The following is a 16,347-nucleotide window of genomic DNA, read 5'->3' on the forward strand; positions in this document are numbered from 1 at the left end:
ACCATGCATGCATGCAAGAAAAACCCTAATTTACATTCACTAAAATAAATAAATTCACATTTAAATAATAATAAAAATCCTCAAATAACATATATTCTGCTTCCCTTTCCAATCCACTCTCTTAAAGCCTCATTTCCTTACGTCATGGGGCCTTTTTAATTTTCCTGATGTTTAGCTTCATGGACTCCCATGTAAAATATACATAGCTAACAATGAAAAGTTAAGATCCACACAGGAGAGAGAACATGCAATATTTGTCTTTCTGGGTCTGGTTTTCCTGTCTTCATACAATATTTTTCAGTTCTATTCATTTTCTTGCAAGTTTCATAACTTCATTCTTCTTCCTAGTTGAATGAAAAGTTGGTCATTTTATATGCCACTCTTTCCTGGTCCACTCACCAAGGTTCTATGCCCTTACTGTTATGGACAAGCAGCAGTAATCACTAACGTGCGAGCGTTTCTGCAGTAAGATTTAGGTTTTAGGTATATTTCCAAGAGTAATGTAGCAGGGCCATAAGGTAGCTCTGTTTCTAGCATTTGGAGAGATCTCAACGTTGATTTCCATAGTGCTACACCAGTTTTCACTCCTACCAGCAATGAGTAACTCCCCCTTGGAGTTATTCTTCTCTGTGATTGAATAAAAATCTGTTGTGTACATGTGCTTGGAGGCTGCCTGGACCAGGGACATCAACATGGCCTCAGGTGGCAGTTCAGGCCATGGGCCTTGGCATGGCCACAGGCTTTAGCACAGACCACAGATATCCACACAGCTCCTGGTATAAACACATCACAGACATCATTTCACCCCAGGTGGAACATGGTAGAGGTATCTTGGAGTTATTGACAGGGAAGTAGACAAAATAGCATAGAGAGTTGATGTCTGCCCAGCTCTAGTGTTCTATGGCTTATTATAATAAACAAAAAGGTTTTGTGTTCTTTATTTGAGAACTAAATGATCTAAGGTGGGGTAGAAACCTCCAAATAATATTGAGTGTAACATTTGCTAGAAAAGATGGTAGCAGGCCTGGAGAGATGGCTCAGTGGCTGAGAACAATGGCTGTTCTTCAGAGTAATTCCAGCACGCACACAGTGGCTCACACTATGTGTAACTTCAGTTCCAGGGGATCTGACTCCCTTTTCTGGCCCCCACTGGCACCAGGCATGCATATGGTAGACCTACCTACATGCAAGCAAAATGCCCATATGCGTAAAATTAAAATTAATAAAAAAACAACACTCTGTTCTGTTTACAGTTCCCACAGTGTACTCACTGTGTAACCTAGAGGCTAAAATCCAAGGTGAGACCTGAAGTAAAGAGCAAAAGACAGTGAATTATCTTTGCTTTTATTTGATTGTTTTCTTATACAGTTCTGGCACTGATACTTTCTTTAAAAAAAGATTATAACTTCATGTAAATATTGAGGTTCAATAAAATAACTTAAAAAACATTTACATATATATCACTAAATCTCCATAAAATAGAACATACTTTTGATACAGCATAGGCTAGCATGATTTGGTAAATGGGACAGTGGCAGTTTTTGAGAGATATTCTGTATGTCACAGATAAAAATGGAAAGACTAAACTTGTCAAGATTTGTCAAGTATTAAACCATAAATAACATGCACTAGAAAATGAAATACAGTTCAAAATACATACACCTCTAACAGCAAGAGACTCCTGATTGAATAGAGATGTATATTTAGAGTTCCTAAATAGAAATTAGAACATTTATCACAAACAGTATTGTAACATCAAGTGAGACATAGTACAGGAGCCACCAGAGAATCTGGACATGTATATAGGTCATAAATTTCTACTTTGGCTAGAGTTGATTATATTGTCTAAACTTTAAGTGAAATGGGATGTTGAATTTAGCAAAATCTTAAAACTTTATAAAGTATTGATTCTTAAGCTTGAGTACTGGTTACCTGCACAGTCCACTTCTTATTTATATGGACATGACAAGAAATCAATCCTATGAGCCTAATTGTCTAAAATGTGAATATTACCTGTAAACAAAGTCAATGAAGACCGTTGACCAAAAGACTAAAGTGTTCTAGACTGTACTGTACACATATGAAGATTTAGAGAAGTATACTGTTCTGAACTCACAAGCACATTATGATAACGATAAAATACTTCCTGGTACTTCTGAACATGAATATTCATAAAGCAACTCTCTGAAGATGATTGGCACATACGGATTGTCTTCCCTAAACAGCACACAAGGAAGAGCTGAGCAGTTAGTTAGCTGTTTGGCATTTGCAACTGATTGATGTTGCCCAAGAAGGCAGCTCTACTGATTGCCTTGGAGAACTGACTGAACCTTCCTGCGCATGAGGCTAGGATTGGTAGAAATCGATAGGCTGAAGGATGTTAAAAATTAACCCAGAGGATAATTCTGAGTCTTTTTATAGGCAGTAGTTACTTTTGAACGGTAAATTTCATCTCTAACTTTGCGGTTTAAAGTAGAATGTAGGATAGTTTTCTAGAGAGCATCTACCAGGAATCTTCTACTCTTGCCCTGGTTGCACCATCTAATCCTTTTTATTTCTAGTTAGGGAAATGGTCTGAACTTGCTAACTGAAACCTTATCACACTCAGTTATTATAGAAGACATGGGTAGTGCTGTCTAAAACACTACTTCACCCCTGCCCCAAGAGGTATGAGTATTAACAATACTTTGCAATTTTACTTTGCTCTTAAAACTAAACGGGTCAGGCGTCAATTTTTTCCCAGTCTGTTTTTCTGTTTAGTGGACACTGAAGTTACAGCAAAGATCCATACATTCTGTACTTTCACTGCTCTCTCACTTTAGAGTGAGTGACAATTGTTAACACTGGATCCTAAAGTGTGTTTCACTGATCAACTGTTGAAAAGATTCTGGTGGTTTTTCTCCTGGAAATGCCTTTTATTTAGATCTTCTACATGTATATTCAAAGCTATGTTTTGGATGCTGACCAATGTAGGTGTAACCATCAAAATTATTATAGATGTTTATATGGAAGAAAAATATTAAGATCCAATCTTTTCAGGCCAGAGCTCTAACACTGAACTGTCCCCACAGATCGCAGCATCAAGTCTTTTTACATCATTTCCAACAGCATGTGCTTACATGTATACAAAATAATGCATTCTTAATTCTCCTGCACATTAGCCACCCAGCCAGATTGTCACCCAGTGTTCCCAAATGAAGTACACCTGTATTGGATTTGGAATGTGTTTGGAAAGAAAGCTCTCACCGCAGTAGTAAGTATACTGCTTCATATGTCTATTTTAATGCATCTGGTCAAATCATCTCATATAGGAATTGTCCTACAAAATATATGTTTGATGGTTTAAGAGAAGAGGTGCTTGATAGAATAAAAATCTGAAATTTTAATGTATTATAAATGTTCAGCAAATCTAAAACTCATATCTGGATTATAGAGGTTCCTTTTCAAGTATTGAGTTGCTTTTTACAAGTTATGAGTAAGTCTCATATGCGCCTCTCTGTCTTGTATGTTAAAGGTATGAACTACTGTTACTATATAGATAACAAATAATTTTTAGATGTGATGAAGGGAACAGGGCAAGAAGAATGTGGATGATTTCCCAATATTATGTTAATTTATGGACATAAAGCTGAACATACTTGTTTTTATGTCAGCAAGAACAGGTCACACCTAGCTCTCAGGACTAAGGATTCTAGATGTCCCTTTACCCTGGGCCAGCTCTGCTGAGATTCCTGTGTGCTTAAGGCTACATGGGCCTCAAAGGGAAGAATTGAGGCAACAGGTTGGGCAAATCAGAAAAATGTATTTTAAAAGGAGCACTTTATTCATTTGTTTCTTCCCATAATATGTTAACTGTACCACATTTGATCTCATAAAATGCTATTGAGTTAAGAAATAGCTTAGGAGGTTAGAAATATCAAATAATACATCCTATTAAATAATATCTTCTGCTCTAGAAAAAAAAACAGTACTAATATTCTCTATAAATAAATTTCAAAGCACCTAATTTGAGGAAAACTTTTTCAAAAATATTATGTTAATTGTTTTTTTTTTTTAAATAACATTAACTAACCAAACAGGGAACCTCCTCTTTGGGCTGAAGGATTTGTAGGGCAGGAAATTGACTGTATAAGAACCTCTGGTGACCGGAGGATAACTTCCTTCGCTGCAGTCTCTGCTTGGAAATTGCCGTAAGAAGGAGCAAGAAGAAACATTTTGGAGCCTGGCAGAGATGCTTTCTCCTGTCCCTAGCCATCACTCACCTGAGCATGGACCTTAATTAGATGTTTAGATCATGGTGTGCAGCATCAAAGCGATGCATTCCTAACTGGTCACTAGATTCATCCATTGCTTTACAAGAAATGACTTTTGTGAGCAAGAAATTTTGTTTGTATCACACAGCTCTTAGTAGGGTGGTATGAACTGGGAACTCAGGACTGAATGAACATAGATCTACTCTGAGAGATGCAATGAAAAGTCAACGTGTTTTACCAACTGTGGCATCAGAACCTAGCTGTGTTTTCTTTCCCAATGGAGAAATCTCCATGTCTCCAGACAGAAACCAGACCATGTCTGAGATGAAGAAGCAGACATCGCTTCGAATTTTTGCTTGCGTAGCAAATTACTAAGAATGAGAAAAGAACATGGGATCAAAAGTAGCTCGTGTCCTCTGGGGGAAATCGCAAGTAATTAACAGTGAGGTGTGCTCCTGTCCTTAGTATGAGCCAATAAAACATCTGGAGGAAGAAGTCCTAGGATTTAAATTAAATGTCAACAACATCTCTGCCACTGACTTCTTTCCTCTTGTGTATCAGTCTGCCAGCAGCTGTCATTTAACACCAAGGAAGGCACAGAACAGCAGGAGCCAGGGCATGACAATGAAGAGAGTCTGTGTGGAACTGACGCTGGAATACAGTTGGCCACCTGGCACTGCTTCACATTTACAGTTGCATTCCAAAGTGACTAACAAATCAGGATATATAAAAATCTGTTCTTTCTTACTTGGACAATAAAATATACTTATCAAAACATGCTAGCGTGTCTCTGCAAATATACTCATCACTGATGCAAAAAAAGTATGAAAATAACCCTTAAAAGGCCCGCGCTTTGGATAATGTTCAAAAGATCCTGTGTACTCAGCCTCTTGAGAGAATTTCCATATCTGTGTTGGAGAAGCCAACATCTGGAACCCAAAGGCCAGAGGGACAGCTGTGTCTTCACAGGACTTCTGAATTTGTGGATGGAAATTTAGATGGTATTCGCTTTGTGCTGATCAGGGAAAAGCCACTACCCGATATGAAAATTTAGGGTCAATAGACCATGTTTTGACATTAAATATCTTTAGCTCATTTTAAATAATCCTTTATAAATATACATATGTAATCTGCTTAGATTAGCACTGACTGTTTTGCCACTAACAATTATATGTGGTCTGAGGAGAAAGGGATCCCAGTTGAAGTCACTGGGTACAACAGTAATGTCTAGACTGTCGCAGGAAGGGCATATACACATTTGCTTAAGAAAAATCTGTGTTGTTGTTGTTGGGTTTTTTTTAGCATTTCTGTGTATGAAAATAAACATCACCACGGTTGTATTTTTCTGCTCATCAAGTCTTCTGGAATATGGAGTCATTTGCAAGGACTGTGGGGAGACTCAGCTTGCGAGCAGGGCAGTGACCAACCGCTGGCCTTCCAGCCACGTTCACTTCAGTAACTAGCAAGTCACCAGGAGAAAGTTACTCCACATCAGAAGCATCGTTGTCGGAGAGATGATAGTTGCTTCCCTTCACGCGGATGTACTCAATGTATCTCCCTTCATCCGAGTCAGCAGTGCCACATGTACATAGCCGGTGATCAAAGAGTGATTCGATTTCCTCTAATTTTTTCCCTTTGGTTTCAGGAAGGCAGCCATAGACAAAAAGCAGTCCCATAGCGGCGAATCCAGCGTAGAGGAAGAACGCTCCTGAGGTGGGAAAAGAACATGATGAACAGCCCTGGGTGGGTTTTTGACTCAAACATAGCTATAGTTTGAAATGCAACCAAATGATGCCCGCCAAGCTGCCTTACCTGGCTGTTTCAGTCCTATGACTATAAAAAAAAACCTCAAACCATGCCATTGCATATGGAAGGAAATTAACAGAGCAGGCTCAGAGATAAGCTCAGCTCAGAAGTTGCCTGCAGATTCCAAGCTGTGGAGAATTGCCCTCCTCTGACTGTTTTCTCAATACGCTCATTGGTATTAGAAGAACCAAAGAGCCCTGTTACCCTGGGTGTGCATGGGTCTGTCTCATCTCCTGCATAGACGGTCAGGAGAAATCTCAATTTCTGGGAGCTGGCACAGTGATGGCCTGCTGAGTTAATGGCTCCATGGAGCTCACAGCAATTCCTTTCTCCATGTTTCTTATGCTCACATGTGGAGGTCATCCTGTGCCTTTCTCTTAATTTTCTTTTTTCTCAGCCTGGGATACTTGAGACCATATCTCTAAAAAATTAAACACATCAAGGAACAGACCCCACCCAAACTAGATTCCTCCTTGAAATGCTGATTCGCAACGGTGAACAGTATCCAGATAATTCTACTGAACAGGAAACCCTAGCTGAAATTGAGGATTCCAGAGCAGGCAGGTTGGCTGTTGACTGTGGCGCTGCCAGGTGAACCCTGTGGTTCAGCTGCAGCTCAAGGGTAGGCAGGCTACTGCACATTATAGTCCGACAAGGGTGATAATGGGAAATATAATTCCTCAGCATTTTTTCTGAGAGAAATCTTATGAGAATCCTCTCTTAAATTCAAGATTAAAAATGTATTTGGGAAACATACTAAAACAGTCAATAAGCACATTTCAGTTTCAATACTCCAATAATGGATAACTTTAGTATACTGCTCTCTGTGGGATTCATCTTGCCACACATGCTCTGTACAGGTTTTGTGCTTGTCTTACCCTGATTATTTTTAGCAATGAATGCCATTGAACACCCTTACAGAGCAAGTCTAAATGCTGATGCTTAGGAAGGATTCAAAACTTGAGATCTTACTTAAAAAATTGAAAAAAAAAATGGATATTTCCATGGAAATCTATCATCAGGATGCATACTTATTAATCAGGAATATAAAAACACACTTTCATAAATCATTACCCTACAGATTAAAACATGAGCCCAAAAGACTAACCAGACTGGCCACATGCCCTCACTGTTAGTAGAACTAAGGGGCCAGGGGATTGACCAGAGGGAAGCATGGCTTCTCCCTGCGCACTCCTGACAAAAGCCATCTCAGGCCCTATCTAAACTGTGCGGTCAGCTGCCCACACTTTTTCTAACAGGACAGATGTGTTCTCACATTGCTATAAACCCATGTGGTACATGGAAGTGCATGCCATGCGAAACCACGGAGAAGAGCAGTCTGGCCCCCTCTGATGCCTCCTACCTCACCTCACCCCCAAAGAGCATTTCGCTAGGGAAAGCTTTACTGCATGGATGTTTGTTATGCAGGTCTCTATAAAAAATGCTTCTTGGGCTGCTAGTCTATACAGAGAACGCGTCATGTATGTAAGCATTCTCAAGCATCATTGGTGACAAGTAGCACCTGTCGTCATGTCATGAAAACAAGTCTGTGAGCTTATGGAAACATTTTTAGCTGTGAAGCAGCACAAAGACGGATAGTCTAAACACACCACCAGCTTATCATTTCCTTCTCAAGAAAACGAATGTTTCTAGATCAGTGGTTCTCAACCTATATGTTAGGACTACTGGAAAACACATGTTTATGATGGTCTTCGTAACTGAGACAACACAGTCACAAAACTACAAGTTATGAAGTAGCAACAAAAAGTAAATGTATGGTTAGGGGTTCCTACAGACCACTGAGAATCTGTTTTTGACAGTTGTTACCCACAGGTAGAGAACCGCTGTTTCAGATGTTCCAAGTGGTTAATGGGAGAGAGGATAACGAACCATTGGCCTCACAGTACTAACTACAGCAATGCCATAGCAGAAGGTCCTGAAGACAGAGGAAACAGATTTCTATACTCCCTCACAGTTGTCATTCTTACACAGGTGAACATGATGTTTGCCCTCCTAGTCCCCTGACAAGAGACAGGAGCACAGTGTTGGATAAAGCACAAGCCTGGCTTCTTGGGCTTTCTGGTGTATGGTAAAAGTAGGGGCATGCCCAGAGCATGTCATAGGATAAGGTATGCAGGGAAGGTATCAGAAGGGACCAGACATAGAATAAATTTACATACATCATGTGGGCTTATGAAGATATGAATACAGAGAGATGAATACATTTCACCTTTAAAAATTATCCCAACTTAATATCATCACAACTTATAAAATCATGTAGACGAGGCCACTATGCATGTGGTGGGTGGACGGTCAGGAAGGGACAGAACAAGATCTTTTTACTTTAGTAAACACAGGTTTGAAATAGCTTCGCAAAGAACTTCCAGAATGCACCATTACCCACCCGTGTTTCCCTAAAGCTGCAGTCTCTACCCAGTTCCATTTCAAGACTCTTGCCCCTAGGTCTGGAAGTGGTAAGTGCTGGACTCCATGGTGCCAGAATGTGTGTCCTGGCTGGACAGATGATTCGGAGGCTGGGCTCCATGGTGCCAGAATGTGTGTCCTGGCTGGGCAGATGATTCGGTGGCTGGCACGGTGTCTCAAATGGGTGAGCTACTCTTGGGCTTGCACCAAGTCTGCTTAGGTGTGGGGCTCCATCTTTCCCATGGGACATCTCATCAGACCTGTTTCCAGCGCCTTATTTTCTGTTTGAGTCCTTGTTAAACTGAAAGCTGTGCTGTAAGGATTTCCATCCTGGTGGGCATGGGGATGCTCAGGGTTAGAAGAATTGTGGAGGATACACATCAGTACTTGAGCCAAGAAGCTTAGGAAAAGAGAGCTCTCCCAGACACACTGTCCAGAACCCTCGGAGTGGTAAAATCTGTACAGAGGTACTATGTAGAGCCAAAACATAAGGATGTGGCCTCGCTCACAAAGTCAGGGTATCTAAGGATAGAGTATCAGAAATAACAATGAAAGGACACTGAAAAAAACATGCTCTTACCATAGTATGTAAGATACTCTGCTGTGTGTAAAAAGGTCAATGAAACCAGCACATTGAAAATCCAGTTTATTCCAGCTGAGCATGCATTTCCTGTACTTCTTGCCCAGAGAGGATAGATTTCAGAGTTCACAGTCCAGGGCATTGGTCCCATTCCTGAGAAGTAAATAATGAAAGCTACAGTAAACACCACCTATAGAATGAAACACAGTACCCTGACTCTTCCAAGAGGGGACAACCTTGACTCTTCCAAGAGGGGACAACGCAATGCAAAGGTAACAAAGCCTTGCTTACCAGGTGCAAAGAAAACAAGATATAACACCAGGCCCACGAGTGCTGTCCAGGAGTATGGGGTAGGGCAGAAACTGTAAGCCCAGTGAACATCTTCTGCTTTGAACTTGGTTTCATTTTCACACCTGAAAAACATGTATTAATTCAGTGTTTTAGGATGTAGCTGTAGAAATTAATGTGATTATGTTGGATGTATTTGGAAATTCCTCAACATCCTAAGGAACGAGAAACATTTTTCTTAGAAAATTAAAATGCTAAGTCCTGAACATACATATGCAAACAATCATATTAAATTGAGAATGAAATGTAGAGTATGATGTAAATCCATACAATTAGAGTTTAATACACTTCCAGAGTGGACAAGCCATGCATCACTTCTTATCTGTCTGCCACAAATGAGAACTGTTTTCTAACTTGAAGCTACATTAGACTGAGCAACCCTCCAGGGTTTCTTTAGGTCAGTACACTGAGGTGGAAAGTTTGTAGTCTACGCCATTATGATCCATCAAGTGGAGTTGAGGAAGGAAAAACCATGATCAGAATAGAATATAGGAATTTTTTTAATAAGAAGAAACAAAAACAATGCAAGAAACCCCCATAAAAATACAAAAAAATGAAGATCAGAATAAAAAAGCAAAAGACTAATGTCTTCATGTTCTATTGCTGTGAAGAGACACCATGATCAAAGAACCCTTATAAAAGAATGCATTTAATTTGGGGCTTCATTACAGTTTCAGGTTAGTCCATGATTATCATGATTGAAACCAGACAGGAATGACTCTGGAGCAGTAGCTAAGAGCTTTACATCCCAACCCATACACAGCAAAGAGAGAGAGAGAGAGAGGGAGAAAGAGAGGGAGAAAGAGAGGGAAAGGCAGAGAGAGAGAGAGAGAGGGAGAGAGAGAGGGAGAAAGAGAGGGAGAGAGAGAGGGAAAGGGAGAGAGAGAGAGGGAGAGAGAGAAAGAGAGGGAGAGAGAGAGATGGTGAGAGAGAGAGATGGTGAGAGAGAGAGAAAGAGAGGTAGGCAGGTAGAGACACAGAGACAGACAGACACAGAGACAAATGGAAAGAGTGAGAGACAGACAGATAGACAGAGATTGAGAGGCACAGATATAGCCACTGGGCCTGGCAAGGGTTTGAAAACCTCAAAGTCAGTGACACACCTCCTCCAACAAGGCCACACCTCATTCAAGGAGGCCATACTTGCTAATCCTTCCCAACAGTTATACTAACTGGGAACTGAACATCCACACATATGAGTGTTATGGGGCTTATTCTCATTCAAACCCATATCATAATGCAAAATGCAATTCAGTCCAATGTAAAAAAAAATCCCCATAGTCTTTCAGTATTATTACTGTTTAAAAGTCCAATGTCTGTTCTGAGACCCACAGCAATCTTTTAAAATCAAATTCAAAAGAGCAAATAATTTCCAATGCACAATAGCACAGAGTATACATCACCACTTTAAAGGGTGGGGGGAGCATAGTGAGGAAACACGGGTCAGAAACTACAGCAAAACCCAGGAAGGGCAAACTCCAGAGTTCTGTATCGCTATGCCCAAGGTCAAATCTCTTTTCAGATATCCAATTCCTTCCAGCTGTGTTGACTGCAGCAGAGGCCTCAAACCAGATCAATGACTCATTGCAATGAACACTCGCAAGTAAAGCTGTAGGTACAAAAGGCTATACTGTATGACACACCGTGACATACCACCGCTTCCATGGCCAGATGGCTCGTTTGTTTTATTATATTTTTTTTATTTTTATGTTTGTTGTCCTTTGTGGGAGAGGTTGACAGGGTGGATATGAAGGGAATAGGAGATGAGTGGGATTGGGGTGCATAAAGTGAAATTCACAAAGAATCAAAAAAAAGTTTAAAAAATTAATGAACACTAATAACCAGGTGACACAGTTAACAGCAAGCTATCTTAAAATTTCCTCTGGAAATGGCATTAATTCAAAACTCTTCAGTTTAGCTTTAGACATATTTTTCACTCAATGGTAAAACACAACCATATTCTTTGCCAAAATATCACAAGAATGATCTATAGTATTTGATAATATCCTTCCCTATGAAATATGTTGAGCAGGGCCTGAATATTGCAAACCACCCCTAGAATTAATGTCTTTCAAGTTCCTATTAAAATGGCCCATTACGTCCTGCTTGAAGTTTTCAACTGTTTTTATAGTTTAAAGTTCCAAAGTGTTCCATATCCCTCCATACTGCAGTCTGGTTCAGACGTGTCATAGTAATAAATACCGCAGTCCCTGGTACCAACTTCTGTCTGAATTACTGTTCTTATATGGTGAAGATCTACCATTATCAAAGCAACTCTTATAATAGAAAGGATCACCATGGAAGGAAGTAGACAGGCATGGCACTGGAACAGTAGCTAAGAGCTTTACATTCTAATTTGCAGGCAGCAGGAAGAGAGAGGATGGAGGGGCTGGGCATGGCATGGACTTTTGAAACCTCCCTACAAGGCCACACCTTCTTTCTTTTGTTTGTTTGTTTTTTGTTTTGTTTTGTTTTGTCGAGAAAGGGTTTCTCTGTATAGCCCTGGCTGTCCTGGAATTCACTCTGTAGACCGAGCTGAAGGCCACACCTTCTAATCCCTCCCAAACAGTTCCACTAACCGAGCATCAAGCACTCAAATATATGAGCAATGATGGAGGCCATTCTCATTCAAACCATAACAACTGATAAGATTGATAAGACACAACACACACAGCCAAAACAAAGCAAAGTTAAACAGAAGTTCTCAAAATTACTATTGAGTTTATTTTGTGTTGGCCAACTAATCCTAGGTACGATGCCTATCCTTTAGAGTGGTTGATATGCTCAGTAAAGACTGTTTGTATTAGTCGGGGTTCTCTGGAGTCTGACAACTTAGGAAATGTCTCTATATATTAAGGGAATTTATTATAATGACTTACAGTCTGTACAACTAACCCAACAATGCACAGTTATGAATGGGAAATACAAAAATCTACTAGTTTCTCAGTCCCTTGATGTTAGTTGTTTTAGCTGGTCTTCTATATCAGCTAATCTTGAAGATGTAGGTTCCAACAGATGTGCTGGCAAGTAAGTGCAAGCAGGCAAAGAAGAGTGAATCTTCCTCCTTCCAATGTCTTTGTGTTGGCTTCCAGCAGAAGGTGTGGCCCAGATTAAAGGTGTGTACCACCACACCTGGATCTGGAGCCCATTGTGTCCTAGGCTGGTCTTGAACACAGGGATGAGCCTCTTGGGATCAAAGGCTTGCCCAGGTCTAAGCTTTTTATGGCCGCTACTCCTCAAGATCTCCATGTAAGTATTCGGGTCAGAAACCTGTGTCCTCCAGCCTCAAGATCCATTTCTGGGTTGTAGTTCATTCCAGATGTAGTCACGTTGACAACCAGGAATAGCCATCACACTGATTTTCCCTTTGCCAACAGGTATCAGTTACAGATACTCTCTCCGTTAGGGGCATACAATTCTCCCTCCCAGTGCTGGAACTGTGTCTAGCTTGCATCTGTCCAAGGCTTGTTTATGCTGTAAATCTCTTTGCATGAGTCCTGTTGTATCTAGAGGACAGAGTTTCCTTGGAGTCATCCATCACTTAAGGCTCTTAAATTTTTTAAGCCCCCTCTTCCATATAACTTTTTGAGGCATGAAGAGGAGGATTTTATTTAAAAAGAATTTTAGAGCTTAGTTTTCCAAAGTCTTCTACTCTCTTCTAATTGTCCAGATGCAGATTTCTGTGTTACTTCTCATACACTATAAGAAGCCGTTTTTCTGATGTGGGTTGAATGAGGCTCTGATCAATGGGCATAGCTATATGTCATTAGGAGTCAGACATTTTATTGATATATCTTTTAGTAGAATAGCAGGATTTCCTCTAGCTCTGTGATCTACATGTTCTTAGTTTCTTGGAAACCTTAGTAGTGTCAAAAATGGGTTCGATCTCATAGGGTGAGACTTAAGTCTGATAAAAAAGTTGTTCCTTCCTCTGTAATACTTGTGAAGTTATTGAACCAGTATGTATAATGGGCAGGTTGGTATTGTAGCTGGGTGATCCTGGTGATGAGTACCTTCCAGAACCATGAATGCTAGCCAGTAGGAGTGAAACTTCTGCCTGGTACTAGTTTTTCAAAAGACTTTTAGTGGTAGTTGTCCCTCTCACATTGACTCCTCTTGCCTTCTCTCCAGTCCTCTCCCTATCTAATCCTCTTATTCTAGTTTCTCCTTTGTCTCTCCATAACAATATATCCTACTTCTTATTCCTAGGAAGAGTCTCTCACCACCCAGTCTCTTACTAGGTACCTAACCTCAGTGGGTGGTTTTCTGATTACAGCATGCATATATTAGGCTTAAATCTTATATATATATATATATATATATATATATATATATATATATATAATAGAAAAAATACAATATTTGCCATTTAATGTCTGGCTCACTTCACTCAAATTGATTAATTTTTAGTTCCAATTGTTTACCTGTGAACTTCATAGTTTCATTTTTAACAGGAGGATATTATGCAACATTCTATTTTGTAAATATGCCTACCATGTTTTCATTGTTTATTCATTAGTTAATAGATATGTAGGCAGTTGTGAATTTCTGGCTATTATGGACAGAGCAGCAATGAACACAGTTGAGCAAGCATCTCTAGAGTAAGATGCAGAGTCTGTTCGGTATATACCAGAGTGAGGTAGCTGGATCTTGAGGTGAATCCAGTTCCCAGCTTCCCTAGGAACTGCCTCACTGGTTTCCACAGTGGCTGTACAAGTCTGTACTCCCAGCAGAAGTGGAGTACGCATTCCCTTTTCACTGCATCCCAGCCAGCATGCGTTGTCTTTGGTTTTATTGTTCTTGGCCATTCTGACTGGGGTACAGTGAAGTCTCAAAGTAGTTTGAATTTGCATTACCCTAATGTTTAAGGGTGTTGAGCATTTCTTTAAGTAATTCTCAACCATATCTGTTTCATCTTTTGAGAATACCCTGCTTAGTTTTGTGCCCTATTTGTAACTAGATCATTTGTTTACTTGATGCTCGGTGTTTTTAATTCTTTATGTATTTTATCCACTAACCATCTATCAGATGTGTAACTAATAAAGATCTTTTCCCATTCTGTAGTCTGTCACTTTCCCTAAATTATGGTGTCCTTTGCCTTTTCAGTTTCATGATGGCTTATTCATTATGTTTCTTAGTGTCTGTGCTTTAGGTGTCCTGTTTAGAAAGGTCTGTCTGTCTATCTATCTATCTATCTATCTATCTATCTACCTACCTACCTACCAGCCTACCTATCTAATCTCTGACAGTGGTTTCAAGCCTATTCACTGCTATGCTTCCTGTCAGATTCATGTTATCTGGTCTTATGTTGAGGTTCTTGATCCATTTAGAATAGAGTTTTGTGAGGCGATAAGTATGAATCTGAAATAGGAACTTCTGGTTTCTTTGGAAAGTCAGTTGTGTTGGATGTTGTTTCGCTGGGTCAGACTTGTAAAGGATTGTTTTGCTGAGGCAGACACAGAGGAAAAGATGTTTTGCTAAAGCAAGCACTCGAAAGGACATGTGATGAAGGGTTCCTCGATAAAGGCATGTACGACACATATATTGGTTTGCCTTACATTGTGTTGTTAAGCTCCATTTGTCATGACTCCATAAGAGAAACACACACACACACACACACACACACACACACACACAAACCCAACCAAACAAAAATCTTTCTTGTGAGTTTCTTGCAATATTTTGCTGCTTCTGTAGACTCAAGCCAATTGACAGAGTGATGTCAGCTGATACAGACTCACGTGGAGTTTTGCTAAGACAGACTTATGTGCTAAGGCTAGACCCATGGTGAGGCAAGACCCATGGAGGTCACATAATATTTGGAGGGAGTATAAGTAGGACTCAACTGACAGTGACAGAGCTTGGCTGGCTTGCCTAGCTAGCTTTGCCACACTTCTTAGTCTTGGGTCTTCGCTGATCTTCACTTCACTGAGAGAGGCATGGCCAAGAACTTCTCCTGGCGTGATTGCTCCTGCCAACTTATACCATTTGGCTGAGGCCTGGCTGTTTCTGCTAAGTCGTGCCACCACTGCTGATTCCTATTGGCTGTCCCCACACTACTGAACTGGACCGCTGGAATAGCCTTGAAGTGTTTGCAAGTGGCTTGAGCTGCCGCTGCTGACTCCTGTGAACTGAACTGCCGATTCCCCAACGAAACAGATGGGATTGCTCCAAAGAACAATTTCTAAACAGGTCTACTTCCCCCATATCCTAATAACCTTTCTTTTCCACTACTTCTGGCGGGTGGTGGGCTAGAAGGAAAGTTATGGCATTTAAAAACCATTGTTAAAAGCAGGGCACCAATGTATCCTCAAAACTTTTGACTCCAAGTTTATCCTGTGTACAGAACTAAGGGACAGGGGATGGAGTAGAGACTGAGGGAATGGCCAACCAATAACCAGCTCAACTTGAGACCCATCCCATGGGCAAGCACCAATCTCTTGACACTATTAGTGATAATCTGCTATGCTTGTATAAAGGAGCCTAGCATAACTGTCCTCTGAGAGGTTCCAGTGAGCAGCTGACTGAGACCGATGCAGATACCCACAGCCAAACACTGGATGGAGTTTGGGGGCTCTTATGGAAGAGCTGGGGGAAGAACTGCACGCCCAAAAGGGGATAGGAACTCCACAGGAATACCAACAGTCAATTAACCCTGACCCTTGTGGGCTCTCAGAGACTGAATTTGCTATAAGCTGGACCTAGCCTCCCACTCCCATATATATGTAGCACATGTGCAGCTTGTTCTTATATGGGTCCCCAACAACTGGAGTGGGGGCTACTCCTAAAGCTGTTGCCTGTCTGTGGAGTACGTTCCCCTAACTGGGCTGTCTTGTCCAGCCTCAGTGGGGAGAGGATGTGCCTAGACATGCAGAGACTTGATGTACCAGAGTGTGTGTGTGTGGGGGAGCTACCCAGGGGGGAACCTCTACCTCT

The 16,347-nt window shown here is 40.7% G+C and overlaps 1 protein-coding gene across 1 annotated transcript in view; it reads right to left on the reverse strand.

The window, feature by feature from the left end:
- Positions 1–1,327: 1,327 nt before the first annotated feature.
- Positions 1,328–16,347, reverse strand: part of Slc2a13 (solute carrier family 2 member 13) — a 323,576-nt gene continuing 308,556 nt past the window's right edge. The window contains exons 8-10 of the mRNA XM_031353230.1: positions 9,355–9,476; positions 9,064–9,216; positions 1,328–5,961 (exon numbers count right to left, since the gene is read on the reverse strand). Coding sequence (XP_031209090.1) covers positions 5,735–5,961; positions 9,064–9,216; positions 9,355–9,476 — 502 coding nt within the window. The 3' untranslated portion in view covers positions 1,328–5,734. The remainder of the gene's footprint in view (positions 5,962–9,063; positions 9,217–9,354; positions 9,477–16,347) is intronic.

Source organism: Mastomys coucha, unplaced genomic scaffold (assembly GCF_008632895.1).
Source record: "Mastomys coucha isolate ucsf_1 unplaced genomic scaffold, UCSF_Mcou_1 pScaffold11, whole genome shotgun sequence".
In the NCBI taxonomy this organism is placed as follows: domain Eukaryota; kingdom Metazoa; phylum Chordata; class Mammalia; order Rodentia; family Muridae; genus Mastomys; species Mastomys coucha.